This window comes from Chanodichthys erythropterus, chromosome 21 (assembly GCF_024489055.1).
Source record: "Chanodichthys erythropterus isolate Z2021 chromosome 21, ASM2448905v1, whole genome shotgun sequence".
NCBI lineage: Eukaryota > Metazoa > Chordata > Actinopteri > Cypriniformes > Xenocyprididae > Chanodichthys > Chanodichthys erythropterus.
This window is the reverse complement of record NC_090241.1, coordinates 32581936-32601562: the sequence shown is the minus strand read 5'-3', so window position 1 is coordinate 32601562 and position 19627 is coordinate 32581936. Positions and strand designations below refer to the sequence as shown.

Sequence of the window (19627 nt, the reverse complement as noted above, 5' to 3'; positions counted from 1 at the left end):
ATATTTGCTAAAGGCAATATTTGCTGAGGGCATCTATTTGATCAGCAGGCAATATCAGAGCTTTTGTGCATGTGTGTATGTGTGTATTTGTGCTTTTGGGGTGAATCTCTCAAAAACATTTGCAAGTAAAAATAATAAGTATATATAACAATAATATACATTTATTTATTTAGTATATTGGTAGTAATTGCATATTATAAATATTATAATTTTGATTTCAAATTTCGTTTTTAAAATGTAAGATTTTTATAATAAAAATGGCATTTTATGATTTATAATAAAATATTAAAATTATATTTTATATTTCTTATTTTGTTGAAATATGACCCAGACATGTTCTCAACAAAAACTGTGAGATTCACACTCTGTGTGCTTGTTCTCAGTTTGTGTTCACCAAACGGCATTTAAAGTTTTTCAAAGCACTCGCTTCTCTTGCTGAGATGAACTTAATAAATTGCGTGCTAAATATTGAGAACTAATATCTACTAGAAGATCTGCCCCTGGGAGCATAAACTATACCGAAAAATATCCCACTAAGAGTTTGATTAGAGCAACGAATTTGCCAGATAAGTGGCCAATTTTGCCAAAACGAATCTCTGGGTTAATTGACTTGTTTCCTGCCGTGATATATTTTAAATAGTAGGGTGCCACTTTCAATGTGACAGTGTTTAAAGGGTAAAGTTTTATGATATGCAAAAGGAAAAAAAGGCAAATGAATTCTGTCTCTTTTTGAACTTGTGATGGTACATTTTAAAAAAGCAGGTCTTTTTCCCATGTCATGACAATTTTAAAGATCATTTGAGTCTGCCATAATGTGAATAAATTATGAATGCAGCAATGTCCTTGAGTAGGAGCAAGGCTGATAAAATTACAATGCAAAGGGTTTGCTTATTCAAAATTGAAAATACTGTCATTATTTGCTCAACCTCATGTTGTTCTAAACAGGTATGACTTTCTTGAGGTCAGATACTCACACTTCTCTCTTGTAAGGTTGGGATTTGAGAACCAATCTAAAGAACAACACAAAGCTAAAGCAACTGAAAGTAGTATCCACAACATTTCTGATCTGAAAGGTGAAATTCTCTGGTTGTGGTTTCAGTCTCTACAGTTTCACCCTGAATAACATGGTGAGAATTGAATCTGGGCAAGTAGATTCAGTCTGTTGAATGGTCACAGTGAGGCCTTTTTGGAAAGCCAGGGACTCGAGTGCATCCTGTGTCCAGGTTTTGGCATTCTAGTGCCAGCGTTTGGCAGCACTGATAGAGAGGGTATTGTTCAGACCACACATGTCTTCACCACATGGCATGTACAGTATGCCATGCAAACCATGCCAGTCCCATATGTGTGTGCTTGAGACTTTCAGTGCAGATTATCAGATTATTGAACTTTTTATGGTTTGTTGGACTCTGATTGGCTGTCAATATTTTAATCATTAATTCTGAAAGTGATTCCAATGATATCATTCCTCTGTGCCATTATCATTATAGTAGGTGTCCTTGGTGTGAACAGGGTCCAGTTGCATAAACATAACAGCTAAATTAAGACTAGGCTGGCCAACTAGCAATTAATCACTCTTACTTTTCAGATTCAAATCAGACCAATCTACCATTTATGTAACTGACTTAATGTTATGACCAGCTTGAAAGAAAAATTACGTGACTAACTTGTAAGACTAGTCTAAGCAGTTTATGCTAGCACAGATCTTTTTGAATATTTTCAATCCTTTTCTTGCTTGAAATAAATAGACCGTCTCAGTTCAGCCTGAAACAAGCTGACTTGATTTAAACGCTTGGTTTCCTCTCCCCTCTTCTCTCATTTAGGTTATTTTTGAGGCAGTATCTGTACAAGGGCATCCTGGGTTCATCGCAGTGGATGAGATACACGTTTTGGCCCACCCTTGCCGTGAGTACACACACACACACACACACACGCACACACAGCGCCTGCTTACTTTCACAGTCTTGGCTACGCTGTAGGAGTTCAGTCTGTCAACTACTGTGAAAAGCACTTCATGTGGATCGAGGGTTGAACAGAGATGGAAAAGGCCAGCAAACAAGCAAGTCTGTGGATGAGAGAGAGAGAGAGAGAGGGAGACAGATTGCAGAGCTGAGTGCTCAGACTTCAGGCCCCCATCATTCTTGTTGTGACAGGAGAACTTTTGCCTTTGACTTCCATTGTCTTAGATCTCTCTGTCACTAATGCAGGGCCATCAGTGCCAGTGAGGAAATTAGGTTAATTCGTATTAAAGAAGTCAAAATGACCCTTGGTCTTATTGTGCATGATTCATTATTGCACGTTATTCTAAATTTGACTTGATAATATTTTTTTTCAAAAGCATTTTTTTTCATGTTGAAAATAATGTCCGATTACAGAAGTAAAATGGGTTGCGAAAAGCATATCATGCCTTCAGTCAGATGACCTATTGCATTCAGAGGATACATCCTTCAAAGTACGTGGACTTCGAAGGCATGGACACAGCTATTGGTCGAATCAACTGTTGTTAAATGGGACAGTCTAGCCTATAAAAGATTGCTCTTGTTGCCTAGCAATTGTGATGAACTGTTGATGAGTTCCAGTAATGTTTGTACTGGACTTTTTTGAAAGTTATGTTCAACTCTCTGAAAAAAACAAAACAGGGTTCACAACATGTCTAAATATGTTCACCTTGATCCATTTATGTACATAGTAAAGAGTATAAACTAGCTTTAAAATCATCTCTTAATAAGATATGTCAACATTTGAAAGTATTTGTGAAGTAAGTTGAAACCCAATACTTATTTAGAAGCATAATCCAGCATTTTCTCTCTAAAAAATCCAGTCGTCACCAGTTCACAATGAATCTTGGGCCAGGCTAGGCTTTAAATTGGCTCCACTCTTTCTATATAGTATGGCCCGGTAAATGGATGCATTTGTAGGCTCTATTCGAAGGAGCCTTTGATTTGGGACAGCCTTCGTAGCATTGCTGCAATGCATACAGCCTTTGAATGCAATGTATATTGCACATTATGCAGTAAGCTAGTATTTTATTTTACACAACCAGAATTTTCAAGAAATGTATTAAGAACTTTTTTGAAAAGGCACAAATATATATTTTATCTTGTGCCATAAGAATATGTGTGGGTAATTTTAAGATTTCATCATTAAATCTTAATGCTTTCCACCTGTTATAGCAGAGATACAGTAGTAAAAAAAGAATTCATATTCTGAATTACTTTAATTGAAAAGGATATTTTCAATATTGCAATATTGCTTTTGTGCAGAATGCTTACTGTACATTCACAGATAATAAAGCTGGCAGGGAGAGTGGGTGGAGACTGCTGTAGCGAGTTCAGCTAGTGCTATTAAAAGACAAATGGCACCTGTAAAGGCCCCGGTATACTCCAAACGAAGTTCTTTTTCGTTCTTCGTTTAGAGGTAAAACGAAGTTCGAAATGCGTGACCAGCGAAGTACTGTAAACGAACATCTGACACCGCCCACACTGCTGAGAGCGACGGTTAGATGAATATGTAAATACGTGATGTACACTTTCTTCTCAGTAACAAAATAAACACAACAAAAATGAGAAAACAGCAAGCATTTATTATAGAAAGCATAAGAAAAGCATCTGATCATGACGGCATGGGTATGTTAGCACGAGTTCTGCAAATTAGCACTCCAGTCACGTTTATTTATACAGCACTTATTCTATAGATTGCTTAAAATCAAGCAGCTTTACAGTATCAGACATGAAAAACAGCGTTAGTCCTCAATTTTTTACAAGCACAACTTCATTTTGTACTATAAAGCACCTATCCAGTGTGTTCTCAGTGTGAACTTTTCCTGAAAGTTCGCTTTGACAAGCCGTTTCGAACTTCCAAAAAGAACACAAAACTGATTTTGTTCGAAATGACGTCACATCAGTTCATTCTTTGATTTCGTTTGAAGTATACCGGGACCTTAAACCTCTATGCACCTGTAGATGCAAAGGAGAGAATGTCTATTGCAAATATTATTGAATACAATGCAAGCCTCATTAAATTTCTTGTTTTCAGATGGTGATTCTAAATGTACAATCAGAAAAAACTGCCAGAAACCATGTTTAAAACATATACAAGAGCTCAAAAGAGCATTTGGACACTTAAAAAAACAGAATGTCATTTCATTAGATATTATAAAAGATGCCTGTTTTGATATTTTGTAAGGAAAGATAGCACAAGTACACTTTATAACCTAAACATTTGACAAAAAGATGTTTGTTAGGTTTGAAATGGTAAAATCATATGCCAAAAACAGTATACTAATCAAAATTAAAACATTTTTGAACACTTTGTTGTTATCAAATGTTAGTGGAACATGTTCGTTGTTCATTGCTGTTTTAGAGTTGCTGTCTGTGTGGTTTATTTCATTTGCATGGGTGCTATATGATGTTTTTTGAAGGTATATGTGTTTTGTTCAATAGGCAAGACACCACATTTTCTGCGGCTGCAGAATGTTGAGGTGAATGTGGGACAGAATGCAACCTTCCAGTGTATTGCTGGAGGCAAATGGTCACAACATGACAAACTCTGGCTACAGGTGAGTTATGCACACAACCTCACATACATATTATCCTACACAAAGCAACAACAACAGACCTATAGAATCATTCATAGACACACCAAACCTGGTTTGATTATACATGCTCAACATGTTTTTTTTAAATCTCTATTTTATTTAAAATATGCATCTCTATTATGTGTGTGCGTGTATCATTCACACCATTTGCATTGGGAGGTTTTGAACCTTGGTCTCGAGACACATCGCTTGAGGAAACTTAATAACTTGTTGGAGATTTTTGTCAGCAAGATTTCTAAGCCAGTGTCAGTGTCCATGAAGTCTTGGATAAAATTACTTTTTCCCTTGGCTGGAGACTATAAGCCTCCATCAATCCTGTCCTACAGCTCTGAGACATGTAGATATAACACCAGTTCACACTGTGTTTTGAGAGCTTGTGCCTCTGTCTTGATGTGACACTATGGACCATCTTATAAAATATCATTATGTGTGCTTATTATCAGGTGTTGCAAGAATGATTATTTTCCTGTCTTTCAGCAATGGAACGGTAAAGACACGTCTCTCATGGTAACCCGAGTGGTGAACCATCGAAGATTCTCCGCCACCGTTAGCGTAACGGACACGTCACAGCGGAGCACCAGCCGTTACCGCTGCGTGATTCGTTCCGATGGAGGATCTGGAGTGTCCAACTATGCTGAGCTGAGCGTCAAAGGTGCGTATGGACACATGAAAGCATGCATGCCAATGGTTCAAAAGGATTTGTCCTTTCCAAACGGTCATTGCGAATTTGTAATAATAATCCAATTACTTTTGGGCCAATGAAATTGTCTTGTTTTCATGTAGTATTTGATAAGCTCTTCAATAGTCAAAAACAATTTTCATCAGTCTGGCTGATACTTGGCCACATTAAAATCTACTCAATTCTGTTGGCTGACAGGCAGTATCTAAGACAAGAGCCATCCTCCTCATGTTGATTAGCCAATCACAGCACAGGAAAAAGAAGGTTTGTTGGCTAGTTTTTTGGCTATATTTAAAAAAAAAGTGCAAATGTTAATAAAAATCTATATATTTCATAATTATTAATATTAAATGAAATGAATATTTAATAACAAATTTATAGTGCATTTTTATAAATAACTTTTGCACTGTAATAGTATGTTTTAAATAAAACCGAACAACTATAATTATTAATTATAATAATATTCATATTTTTTTATATACATTATATATTTAAAATAAAATATCGCAATAACAGTTTACTATTATTATTGTAGAGTGTAATTTATCATTTTTATCAAGTTTTGTAAGTAAGATCAAAGTTACTTTGATTTAATTTAGCATTTGTTCATTGATCTTCTTCACCATTTGAATTGCTTTACTCAAGCTGAAATAATTAAATGAAAACAAGGACTTTGCTATAATGATGCAAATATATTTACATTTATGTTCTGCATTCTTGCCTGTTGCCTGAAAACGTATATGTATGCAGGAAGTTTACTTTGATTTTATGCAAATTACTGTAACTCACATTTCATAAATGTGGCCTATTGTTCAGGGACATTGGCTTTCAAATGCTGGTGTGCACGTTGAGAGATGCTCACCAAAACACACACACACACACACACACACACACACACACACACACACACACACACACACACACACACACACACACACACACACACACACACACACACACACACACACACACACACACACACACACACCTACAGCCCACAATATAGCAGCACTTATGACTGGCTTCAACCATCAGCAGCAGGATTCCTCCTGAATTGTTACCCACAGAGTGTTCATTATTTCAGCTAGCATTGCTAACGACTAGTACAGAGGCCTTGATTCTCTCTGTTTCTTAAGATAATGGGGTAGAGCCTCAGCATCACTACAGAGACATTGTACCACTTAAGCAGAAATAACAAAAACTGTTGGTCCATTTCTGCAAGGCTTGTTAGCGTGTGGCTGTGGTCACTGGATTTGAGAGAAATGCTAGCATCTGTTTGGCTGTAGCTGTGCTGTGTGTGATTAGCATAGCCAAAAACACCTTTAGTGGTGCTTTTTACCCCTGATAAGCTTTGCCTGGTACTCAAGAATGTCTACCCATATGGCACTTGGAAAGAAAAATGAGAAATAGTTAAAATCCAACAGTTTCTCACTGCTGTTTTTGCAAAAAGACATGATTAAACCCTTTAATCCCTACAAAGACATCAGTGCTAACTGTCCTTAGCCTTTTTTAGAAGGTGTTACTATTCATTTCAGATAACAATAGATTAATTAAATTGGCTTTTTATAAAGTACTAGAACATCTTTTAGCCAATAATTCAACATCACCCCTTTATTTCTATGTAAAGTGCATTTGTAGCATATAATTTGTACATTTTGAATTTAGACAGATATGCAATATATTAACTTTTTTTCAAAGTTTCAATGTTTGTTTGTTTTTTCAAATTAACATTTCAGCACTGTTAAGCATATTTAATAAATCTCATTTATTAGAAATACACTAAAATTAATCTACCTGTTCGATATTCTTTGAACCTAAACAGAGGATTTTTTTTATTACCGTGAAGTCATGCATAAAAAGCCGTCAATATGTTTATTTTATATATCAGTGTCTATTGAAATGCAAAAAATGAATGAATGTCTATGAATAATAATGAGATGACTAAAAAAATAATGTTTAAGGTAGACTGAGCAATAATTGGTGGATTTAAGATTTAATTGACTAATCATTTAGGGTGAAGTGTGTAATTGGTGTCACTAGTGAAATTGCAGAAATAGTTAATATTTTCAAATAGGTTTCCCAAACCCCTTCTGCCATTATTAGACTAAACATCTCCCGTCTCATACTAGAAACATTGGTTGAACTTCAAGAAGTCATATGACTTCTCTATAATTGTGTGTGTGTATATATAGTTATAATATAGTACTACTTGTATATTATTATCAAAGCACCATACAAAAATACATGAATCTTTGACTCAGACAGTAAAAGTAAGTTTAAGGCCTGACAAACCTGCTTTACAGTTGGAACCACCTGAGTTCCCAGGTGTACCCAGCATGATAGTGAATCTAAAGCTTCTCTTTGCAGATGATTTAGCATTGCTGTCGCTGCTAGAATGAACACTGCGGGACAGTTTCAAGTCCTTCAGTATCAAAAAGGAAAATAATAGAAACTTTATCCCAAGAACCAAGTAAAAACAGTCAGACAACAATCATCAATCATTCAATTGCTTATTAATACCTTGAATAGTTTGCATATACTGTTCATAAATTAAATATGTTCTGTACTGTATACGTGATGTGATTCATTATTCATTGTTAGGCTATTAAATTAATACTTTTATTCAGCAAGGATGCTTTCATTTGATTACAAGTGGAGGTATCAACATTTATAATGTTACAATTTTTTTTTTTTTCAAATAATTTTTTTTTTCTTTTGAATTTCTATTCATTAAAGAATACTGAAAAAATCGTTTTCCTCAAAATAATTACACAGCAACTGTTTTTAACATTGATAATAATCAATGTTTCTTGAGCAGCAAATCAGAATATAATATAATATAATATAATATAATATAATATAATATAATATAATATAATATAATATAATATAATATAATATAATATAATATAATATAATATAATATAATATAATATATACATTGTAAAATTTACTATGTTTCACAATATTACTGTTTTTACTGCTTTTTTTAAATCACATATACTGTATGCCACCTTGATGGGAATATACTTCTTTCAAGAACATTCAGCATTCTTACTGACCCCAAACTTTTGAACAGTGTTTGATTTATCGTTTGATAGCTTTCATGATATGGATTTCAAATACAAATAGACACAATCTCTTATCATGGTCATCTTATAAAGCTATATTTATGAAGTACTGTAGAGTTATCTATTGAGCATTTGCAAGTATGCTAGTAAGTTCAATATAATATTATCTTGTGATACAATGTGAGGAATGCAGGTAAACTATTTTCAAGGTTGTTGTCAAATGTGTTATTTCAAGTGTTTAAGCGGTGACTGCTTGAATTCCAAATTTAATTAAAGATTACTAATATGTAAATGAACGGTCAGATCACATTTTGTATTTCAGAGTAGCTACACCAAATTAGGGATGTGCAAAATTACACATTTTTGAAATTGATATATCCCCTTAAACATAGTAAAATGGATTTGTTAATTTGTTGGGTTTTTGTTGTTGTTGTTGTCTTTACAAAATTCAAATTCCCCTCTGTTTCTATGTAAAATGTACTTGTAGCACAGAATTTTTAAAGTTTGAATTTAGACTGATACATACAGTATCTCCACCCCCCCAAATCTAAAATCTAAATCTTATTTATTAGAAATATGTTTAAATTAATCTATCAATTTAATATTTAGTGAACCTAAACAAAGGAACCCAAACAGTTTTTTTTTTTTTTTTTTTTTTTTTCTTGGGCACAAAATCAACTTTAAACCTCTTAACTATGGTACAAATTATTTTTACTTCTAATGGGTTGTTGATTTTATGAAATGGTTGCAACAACATGAAACACGATGACCACATTAATTAAACTATTATTATTATTAATTATAATTACGATAAACAATTTATCTACCAAGTAATATACAGTAGTTCAGTATGTTAAATTGTATATTGATTTAGAGTATTATCATTTACATATTGGCTATTTTCTGTAACTCAACAATACAGTAATGGCCAATATTTATAGTATTAGTATGTGTCTGATTAACATGCCAGATATAGAAGCTAACAGAGGTGTCACTTATAGTGGCTGCATGATTTCTCGAGCGGCATGTTTGTTGCTTACTTTGCCAGCGATCACTGCCATCTGGCCTTGCCGAGCATGTCCTGGGAGGGGTGTTTCGCGATGGGGCAATATCCCTCAGGCTGTGAGCGCCTCAGGTGTTTAGAGGTTCCAGTGTCTTCCTGGGAATTCAGAGGTGTGTGGATGTGTCTGGATATGTGTGTGATTAGGGGAGCCAGCAGAGGGGTGATGTACAACATCATTTCCCTGGGGAAATGAATAGAGTGCAAGGCAATATGCTGCACAGCACAGGCATGCTAAATGAAATATGCATTAATTAATGCATGCAGTGCCAGGGATTCAGTCCAGGGGGAGGGGGTGGCAGCAGCGTGTATGGCATGAGTGGCACCGTTCCAGCCAGACACTGACAATTAATAAAGAGAACTTGCTGGGGGCATAACTTTTCATGGTAGCTGAGCTTGAAAGGCCAAAGCTTGACCCGCTATAGCTGAAGAAATGCAGACACCTAAGTGGACCTGTAGAAAAATAACGTCCTTAATGCAAGATAAATTTACTGGAGAAGTACAATCATGCCTGATTAAGTACCTCATACCCTGTTGATCAATTATTATTTTTTTCTTGTTTTTTAGCATGAACATCACAACATTTGCTAAATTATTCTGGTTGTTGTTTTTCTTTTTGAGAAAAAAATTACACTACCTGTTTAAAAGTTTGAGGTTGGTAAGATTTATAAAAAAAAAAAAAATTAAAAGATGTCTCTTATGCTCACAATGGCTCCATTTATTTGATCAAAAATATGGTAAAAACAGTAATAATGTGAAATATGATTACAATTTATAGTATCTGTTTTTAGAATGTAATTTATTATTTGATGGCAAAGATAATTTTCATACCCCAGTCTTCTGTGTGACATGATCCTCCAAAAATCATTCTAATATGTCGATTTTATGCTCAAAAAGCATTTCTTAAAGGTATAGTTCACCCAAAAATGACAATTTACTCACCCCCAGGCCATCCAAGATGTAGGGTGTGTGTTTTTTTTTTTTTTTTTTTTTTCTTCAGTAGAACAGTAAAGAAGATTTTTAGCTGAAACCGTGGCCCTTGGTGATTCAACAGAAACAGAATGAATACCCGTGGCTCCAGATGATACATTGAGGTGAAGTAAAATGATCAGTCTGTGCAAGAAACCGCAGATTATTTACAGCATTATTTGTGCAGTTTCTTGCACAGACTGACTGTTTTGCTTCATAAGACCTCAATATATCATCAGGAGCCACTGGTATTCATTTTGTTTTGCCTTTATATACTTTATTTACTCTTAAAGTGACAGTATTCATTGACTTGCATTATATAAATCACCAAGGACCATGGTTTCAGCTAAAAATCGTCTTTACAGTTCTACTGAAGAAAAAAAAAGATACATACATATTGGATGGCCTGAGGGTGAGTAAATTAACAGTAAACTAAGAGCAAATTAACATTTCTGTGGAAATTGTAATACAATGTTTTCTCAGGAGTTTTTTTTTTTTTTTTTGATGAATAGAAAGTGATGAATTCACAAGAATCTTAACACAGCTCATTTTTAATGTGCATTAACACATCAATCAAGTTTCAAAAAGCAGGGAAACACCATAAAATACTTATGGGAGTTTAAGGAACATTGTGGATGAGTTGGATAACTGGTTAAGCAACTGACAGAAAGAGAGAGAGAGAAGGATTGTGTGTAAATACGAGGAAGTGTGCTCAGTTTTGGATAGGTGCCTGAACTGTAAGTACCGGCCATTGCATTCTCAATCCTCCAGAAAGGTGTCAGCCACTGAATGTATGAGTGTGTTTGGAGGCTGAGGGAACGCGGGGGAGTAACACACACTGAGAGAGATTAAAACGGTGAGTTTTATAAATGGGGTGCTCACAGAGGGGTGCAGGGGTCATTAATAACCACCGGCTGATGGCAAGGAGAGAGAGATAGAGAGAAAGACAGACAGAGAGGTGGTAGTAATTGTGATATGAGGGTATGTTGCTGCTGGTGACCATGGAGAAAGTCCCATTATTTGTCATTTTCTTCTCATATTGCTGTTTTATTCTTGTTTGTTTTGGCTCTCCTGGGATTTTCTTTGTAAATATGTTTCCCTTATGCATGCATGTGTCCCCTTTTTTGATTGCTTTCTCAGCCACAGTAACAGTTTATTGCTCACAGTTTGCTCTTTCATAGCTCAGGAGTTTTAATGAGTTCACAATTATGTTTTATTAGAGTACTTGGAATGCAGTGGTGTAGACATTCTTCAAACAATCTTGTTAGGTTGTTCTAAACTCCTAACCTTAATATTAAACTTATGCAACTAATTGAGCCTGAATCTTTTGACATACGAATGAATGAACGAGGCATTTATATTTCTAACACTTATTTGCATACTGAATTGTGATTGGTTTGACATTCTTGCATAATGATGAGGCTTCCTTGCAAATGTAGTTTAATTATTAGCTTTTTCTTGAGCTGCTTTTCCATCATCGGCTGAATGGTTCTTATTGCCTAACCGTTCCATTCCGTGCCTATCCGGGCCAGCTGGTACGGTTACGGTTTCGTTTTCCACTGTGGGGCTGATAACTACGGTGGCCCAGTAGTGCACAACACAACAAAATTAAAAAAGCAAACATAAGTTCACAGCACAATGGAAACAAGCCACAAGACAATGGAATAAAGCCACAACACAAAGGAATAAAGCCACAACACAACGGAATAAAACCATAACACAGCGGAATAGAGCCACAACACAAAGGAATAGAGCCACAACACAACGTAATAAAGCCACAACACAACGGAAATGCTCCCGACCACTAGGGGGCTCTCAGAGCTCGGTAATATTACTATTCCTTGCCACTGTTCTATAAAGTCGATAGTTTTACAAAGATATCAATACCATGATTAGTTTTAAGTGTGTAAGCATTGTATATCGACATGAAATATTAATTAAAAATCAACTACATTCACAGTAGCTTCGTATTTATTTTATTTGACGTGTAGATACGGCTGCTCTTTGTAGTGTAATATAAAAGCGTCAGTTGTTGCCTTGGTAACGCAACAGTTTACTGATGATATGAGATGTAACGTTAAATAATGACTGGGTTATGGAGGATGATCATATATTACTCTTGTTAAAAGAAAAAAAAAAAATTAGGTAAAGTGCATTTCTAAAAGAAATCACATTTGGCGCAGATGCATCACTATGATTCACTGGAGAACGTCTCGGGTTACGTCTGTAACCCTGGTTCCCTGAATAAGGGAACGAGACGCTGCGTAAGCGCTTTGGGAACGCCTCTGCGTGTTACGTCTTGAAGCACTCGTGAAATCGAACCAATAGTGTGACAGGACGTCAGAGCGGGTGACGTCACGGACCAGGAAACTATAAAGCACCCTTGAGAACAAAGAACGCCAGCTTCTGAAATAGGGATGAAGCAGACGCTCACAGGCGTGCTGGGAGTATGGCTAAGCTACGTAGCGTCTCGTTCCCTTATTCAGGGAACCAGGGTTACAGACGTAACCCGAGACGTTCCCTTTCATGGGAACATCGACGCTGCGTAAGCGCTTTGGGAACGCTATCCCAACTAGGCCATAAGACCAAATGCATGTCTGTTATCTTTCAGGACGACAGTACTGAGGACCCTGGAGTGGAGCCCAAGTCAAGGTTATAGAACCTAATAAAGGTATGCTGAGACGACCACCCAGCAGCCTCACATATGTCATTGAGGGGGACCCCCGACATCAAAGCCTTTGAGGCAGCCATACCCTTGGTGGAATGTGCCCGGACAGCCAACGGAGAAGGCTGCCCGGAGGACTCATAGGCAAGCGAGATGGCCTCGACCACCCACTTACTCATTCTCTGCTTGGACGCCGGACCTCCTTTGTTAGGAGATCCGTAACATACAAATAATTGTTCAGATTTTCGCCACAGGGCAGCTCTGTGGACATAAGCGTCTAAAGCCCTCACTGGGCAGAGCAGATTTAGTTTTTCCTGATCCGCATTTGCAAAAGGTGGAGGACAAAAGGCCTGCAGCACAATCGGCCCCGGGACACTTGTAGGGACCTTGGGAATATACCCAGGTCTAGGATGCAGAAAAGCCTTGACCATTCCAGGCGCAAAGTCTAGACATGACGGAGCAACGGAAAGTGCTTGTAAATCTCCAATTCTTTTGAGAGATGTTATGGCCAGAAGAAATATGGTTTTCAAAGTGAGAAACTTCTCAGACACTTCTTCCAAAGGTTCAAAGGGAGCCGCAGCCAACCCTTCCAACACAATGACTAGGTCCCAGGACAGAGTTTTTGTGTGTACCACAGGCCTCAGCCTCTGAGTACCACGGAGAAAACGTATGACTAAAGGGTTTCTACCCACAGAAACGCCTTCTATTTTAGCGTGATAAGCAGAAATCGCTGCAATATATACCTTCAATGTAGAAGGGGTTAAACCATCCGAGAATTTTTCTTGGAGAAATTGCAGTACATGACTGATGGAGGAGTGGAACGGATCCACCTGTAATCGGCTACACCAAGTAGCAAACAGCTTCCACTTATACGCATAAAGTTTTCTTGTGGATGGAGCTCTGGAGTGGAGAATGGTCTCCACAACCTCAGTTGAGAGACCGGATTCTATGAGCTCGGCCCCCTCAGGGGCCAGGCCCACAATTTCCATATCTCCGGGCGGGGGTGAACTATTGAGCCGCAAGAATACCACAACGGGCAATGAGACGTCTCTTTCGAGGCAAACAAGTCGACTTCTGCGCGACCGAAATTCTTCCATATCAGCTCCACCACCTCGGGGTGGAGCCTCCATTCCCCGGGCCTCGGCCCCTGCCTCGACAGGATGTCTGCCCCCACATTTTGATGTCCCGGGATATGAGCTGCTCTCAGAGAGAGAAATTTTTCCTGGGACCATAGGAGGATCTGATGTGATAATTTGCACAGCTGGCGAGACCTCAGACCCCCCTGATGGTTGATATAGGAGACCACTGACATGTTGTCTGTACGAACTAACACATGATGGCCCCTTAGGTCTGGGAGGAAGTATTTGAGTGCTCGAAATACCGCCATCATCTCCAGCCGATTTATATGCCAGGAACGATGATGGTCCCCCCAAAGACCCTGAGCTGAGCGACCACTCATGATCGCTCCCCAGCCTGTGAGAGACGCATCCGTCGTTAGCATTTTGCGACGACAAGGAGCCCCCAGCACAGGACCTTGGGAAAGAAACCAGGGTTTCTTCCACACTGCCAAGGCACGAAGGCACTGCCGCGTGACCTTGATTGTGCGAAAAGGATTTCCCCTCGGAGAAAACCCCCTGGTTCTGAGCCACCACTGTAACGGTCTCATGTGCAGCAGACCAAAAGGTATCACGTTGGAAGAGGCTGCCATCAGACCTAACAGTTTCTGAAACTGTTTTACAGTGAGTGACTGGCCTAATTTAACCCCTTTCACGGTTGAGAGAATAGAATTCACCCGGGCAGGAGACAGATGTGCCTGCATCGTCGTGGAATTCCAAACCACCCCTAGATAGCTGGTAGTTTGAGCTGGAAGAAGCACACTCTTCTTGGTATTGAGTCTCAACCCTAACCTTCTCATGTGTGACAGAACTATATCTCGATGTTGAGCTGCCTGTTGCTCTGATTGAGCCAGAATCAACCAATCGTCGATATAATTCAGCACGCGGATGCCCTGGAGTCTCAGCGAAGCCAGAGCCGCATCCACGCACTTTGTGAAGGTGCGGGGTGAAAGAGATAGGCCGAACGGAAGAACCTTGTATTGGTAAGCTTCGCCCCCGAAAGCGAACCTGAGGAACTTCCAATGTGAAGGATGGATTGACACATGAAAGTACGCGTCTTTCAGATCTATTGTCACGAACCAGTCCTCGGACCTGATCTGTGATCTGTCTGAGTGTAAGCATCTTGAACTTGAGCTTTTGTACTGAGCGATTTAACATGCGTAAATCTAGAATAGGACGCAACCCTCCATCCTTCTTCGGAACTATGAAGTAGCGGCTGTAAAACCCTGACTGTTTGCCGGGAGGAGGAACCCTCTCTATAGCTCCTTTTTGCAAAAGTGTCATAACTTCTTGTTCCATGACCAGAGACTGCTGGGGGCCCACCACTGTAGGGAGGACCCCGTTGAACTGGGGCGGGCGAGACCCGAATTGTATTTTGTAACCCTTTTCTATCATCTGCAATACCCACTGAGAAATATTGGGAAGACGTTTCCATTCTTCCAAAAATTCTACTAAGGGAACCAACCTCTCGAGGCTGGTCTCTGGTGTTTTTTGAGCACTTGGCTCGATGCCCTGGAGCAGCGCACCGGCAGGAAGAAGTCGAATCAAGCGCTGACCGGCCCTCCTCAGAGGGTCGGTGGGGACCGCTGCGCCCTGTAACGCACGAGACGGCGGGGTTGGCAGAACGGCCCCCTGAGGACGCCGAAGAGGGGTTAGTATTATAGATTTTAATTTTACAAGACCCTCTCCGGAGAGGGCTGCCCTCAGAAGTCCTGAACCCCTGGCGTCAGGACTTCTTCGAAGCCTTCCTAGTGATAATGACAGTCCGCAGATCTGTCTTACCCCTGGAAGGCTTCGCTTGCGTTGCCCTCCCCGGTCCCCAAGATCTTTGCGGGGGAGCACGGGTGGCAACACTTTGTTTTTGTTGCGCTCTATGCGCAGTCGAGGAGCTTGTAGACGGCCGAGGCTGCTCCCGCTCAGCAACCTCGGCAGAGCGGCGAGGGAGGAACTTTTGGAAGGCCGCCGACTGTCTTTTTGCCTCCTGGAACCTCTCGACGACAGATGTAACTGAGTCGCCGAAGAGGCCCAGGGGAGACACAGGTGCATCTAGAAGCACAGACTTATCTCGCTCTTTTATGTCTGACAGATTGAGCCATAAATGTCTCTCCGTGGCCACCAGGGCTGCCATAGAGCGGCCTATTGATTTCGCCGTCTCCTTGGTGGCCCGGAGAGATAAGTCGGTAGCCTTCCTGAGCTCTTGGATCGCATCAAAAGTCGCCTCGCCACTCTCGTCTATCTCCCCCAGCAGGTCGGCTTGATATGCCTGGAGGATGGCCATAGTGTGGAGACATGCGGCCGCCTGACCTGCTGAGGCATAAGCCCTGCCCACCAGCGCTGATGTTGTACGCAGGGGTCTGGTGGGCAAAGTCTGGGATTTTAGGGATGATGCTGTCTCAGGCGAGAGATAGCTCGCGAGCGTCTCCTCGACCTGAGGCATCGCCCCATAACCGTGCTCTTTACCTCCTACTATATTACTATATAGAGTGGTTTGTGGATTGTAAACACGAAATTGTGCTGGCTTATGCCACGATCTCGACACCTCAGTGTGGAGATCGTGGAAAAACGGCAATCCCCAGGGCTGAGGCTGTGATCGGGCGGGGAGAAAGCGCTCATCCAGTTTGCTTTTTGTTTGCGCTTCTGATCTTTCTTCTGGCCATTCTATTTTTAACTTTGCCACCGCCCGAGTCACAACATCTAAAAGCTCCTCATGAGCTGGAGATGAGGATGGCGGGTCCTCATCTCCAGCCCCGACGCTCGCTACATCCATCTCCTCGGAGCTGGATAAGAGAAGCGCCGGTGCAGGTGCCTCTACCCTGGGGGAAGAAACCGCAGCGCGTGCTTCCGCAGCCAGGGGAGAGACACTGGGTCTGGCGGGTGAAGGCTGAGATAGGGCAGGACCCGTCTCTAGCCCCTCCGCCAGATACATCTGTGAACCCCAGGACTGAAGCTGCCGCTGTGCCTCGGCAGCAGCGGGACCCGAGCCCTGGGGAACACTCGCCGCGGCGTCCTCTTTTTTATCAAAGAACACGCGGCGTGATCGGAGTACACGGAGCGTTAGCTTTTCACAATGTACACAGACAGCTCCCTCGAGAGCTGCCTGTGCATGCTCCACTCCCAAACAAGCAACGCACATCTCGTGTGTATCCCCGCCCGAGATGAAGCGAGGGCAGGGATGAACACACTTAACAAACTGTTGCTTGCTTGAACTCGCCATTTGTGTCTTAATATATATATATGTATGTATATATGTGCTTTGGTGAACTAAAATACTCTTGTCCTCGGACGAAGAGATATTTTGTTTGCTGTGTAAATATAAAGGGACAGACAACACCAAATAAGACACACGATAACACAGAGCGCTGCTGAAGACTTCAGAAGCTGGCGTTCTTTGTTCTCAAGGGTGCTTTATAGTTTCCTGGTCCGTGACGTCACCCGCTCTGACGTCCCGTCACACTATTGGTTCGATTTCACGAGTGCTTCAAGACGTAACACGCAGAGGCGTTCCCAAAGCGCTTACGCAGCGTCGATGTTCCCATACCCACGCCCAAGACGAGAGCGGTCCAACCTCACCTAAATAAGCTAGACTGTATTTTTGTTCAGGATCAGGAGGGAAGGTAACTTCTGAACAATAGCCTACAGTTTTCAAATGTCATTATAAATGTTTTCAGCAATTTTTTCCTGTCTTACATGCAGTTACATACAAACATAAACACAGTTCAGCTACCACACACATACATGCTACACACAGCAAGGAATGTTTAAGCTGTGTCCGAAACCGCTCACTCGTTCACTGATTCACGAATCCCTATATAGTGTATGTCATTTGAGTGCACTATATCTGCAAAGAGTGAACGAAATGAAGTGAGTGAATTCGGACGCTGACGTATAATGACGGAGAGCTGGACCTGTCACAGAAACGCTTCAACACGTGATAAAACTACTTTTATCCTACATGTTACTTTATAAAATAATATTAATAACAATCTTAATACATACGTGCCAGCTTTGTAGTTTCATCGATTGTATAATTGGTTTGTCATGCTTTATATGTGTTCATAATCATTAAATACTATTTATTAGTTTTAATAAAGTTATTTTTAGTTTGTTAGAATCTCATGCTCACAGATGACGTGGTCGTTGAGTGCCCTCAAGTGACCGTTATGATTACATTAGAATGAATAAGCTACCTACAGATGATTAACGAATATGTTTAAGTCAAGTTGCTTATTTCATACTTCTGTAATATTTTTCAGTCAATATTAAATTAAGGAAAGAACTATGAGTTTCAGTTTCTGGTGTATATTTGTAGGTTTTATAGGTTTTCAAAGTAACTTGAATGTAAAGAAATTAGTAATCTGATTACTTTTTACATGCAGTAATCAGTAATGTAATCAAATTACAATTTTAAAGGTGCTCTAAGCGATCCTGGGTGGAGTAACTTCCTGTTGACGTTCGAAGTGTTGTCAAACAAAACAGAGGCTAGCTAGACCCTCCCTCCTCCTCCTCCTCACCCTCCCCTCCGTGCTTCCTGAAACAGTCATGAACGCGCATTTAAAATAATTCTTGTCGGTTATTGGCTGGGGCATGTTTATTATGATTCGTGGTCCAGGCTGCACCAGTTTGTTTTTATTGCCGTTTTTGGAGCTTGTGGCCACTACAGAGACCGCGTTTTTTTACAGTGTGTTCAGGGGACAGGCAGCTAGTGAATAGTACAGATGTTTGCTGTATGTGACAAAAAATGTTTTGGCCTAAAAACATGTGACATCGCTTAGAGCACCTATAATGTAGTAATTTGTAATTTGTAGTGGATTACTTTTTTGAGTAACTTACCCAACACTGGTGGTGACATCGCTTCACTGATTCTACCACCACAGTTCAGCACAGTTAGACAACCGTGTCGAGAATTCTGGTCTGAAAACGGTTTGTAATCGTGCCGGGCCGTACCAGGTTCAAGTTGAAACACAAATGGAACTGTTCCTTACCATTCTAAGAACTGTTCGGCCCGATGGTGGAAAAGTGGCTTTAGATGTTTCTCCTAAAGTTAATTTAGACAAATAAATATAGAGACAAATGAGATAATCATTGTGTACACAGCTATAAAATGAATGTGGATAGCAGGTCAGATCTGAAGGATGTTATGACAAGTTCATAGTGCACACATAGGCCATGTGCACACTGTTACGATTCAGGAGTGACAACCGCATTAAATAAGGAGTGAATCCCCTAAATTTTTGTTCCGTGTGTGTACAGAACACGACTCACTCCCGAAAATTGCAATGATTGACAGCATGGTAACCATAGCAACATTCTGGCATCTCATGTGTTTGTTATCCGCTATTTTTGACGGCAACCAAACACTCATCATGTTCCGCAATTTCTACTGAACCACCGTCTATCAAGACGTCGTGTTTTGTTAATGTTTGTAAGGTGGCTTTGCAGAGCACGCTCTTGAAATGTTGCCATGTCCAAGTGTT

General features: G+C 39.9%; 1 protein-coding gene across 1 annotated transcript in view; it reads left to right on the top strand.

Annotated features, from left to right (window-relative positions):
• The window catches only part of ptprt (protein tyrosine phosphatase receptor type T), a 277019-nt gene that overhangs the window by 92326 nt on the left and 165066 nt on the right, over nucleotides 1-19627 (top strand). The window contains exons 4-6 of the mRNA XM_067374922.1: nucleotides 1821-1902; nucleotides 4440-4555; nucleotides 5072-5246. Of these exons, the coding sequence (XP_067231023.1) occupies nucleotides 1821-1902; nucleotides 4440-4555; nucleotides 5072-5246 (373 nt within the window). The remainder of the gene's footprint in view (nucleotides 1-1820; nucleotides 1903-4439; nucleotides 4556-5071; nucleotides 5247-19627) is intronic.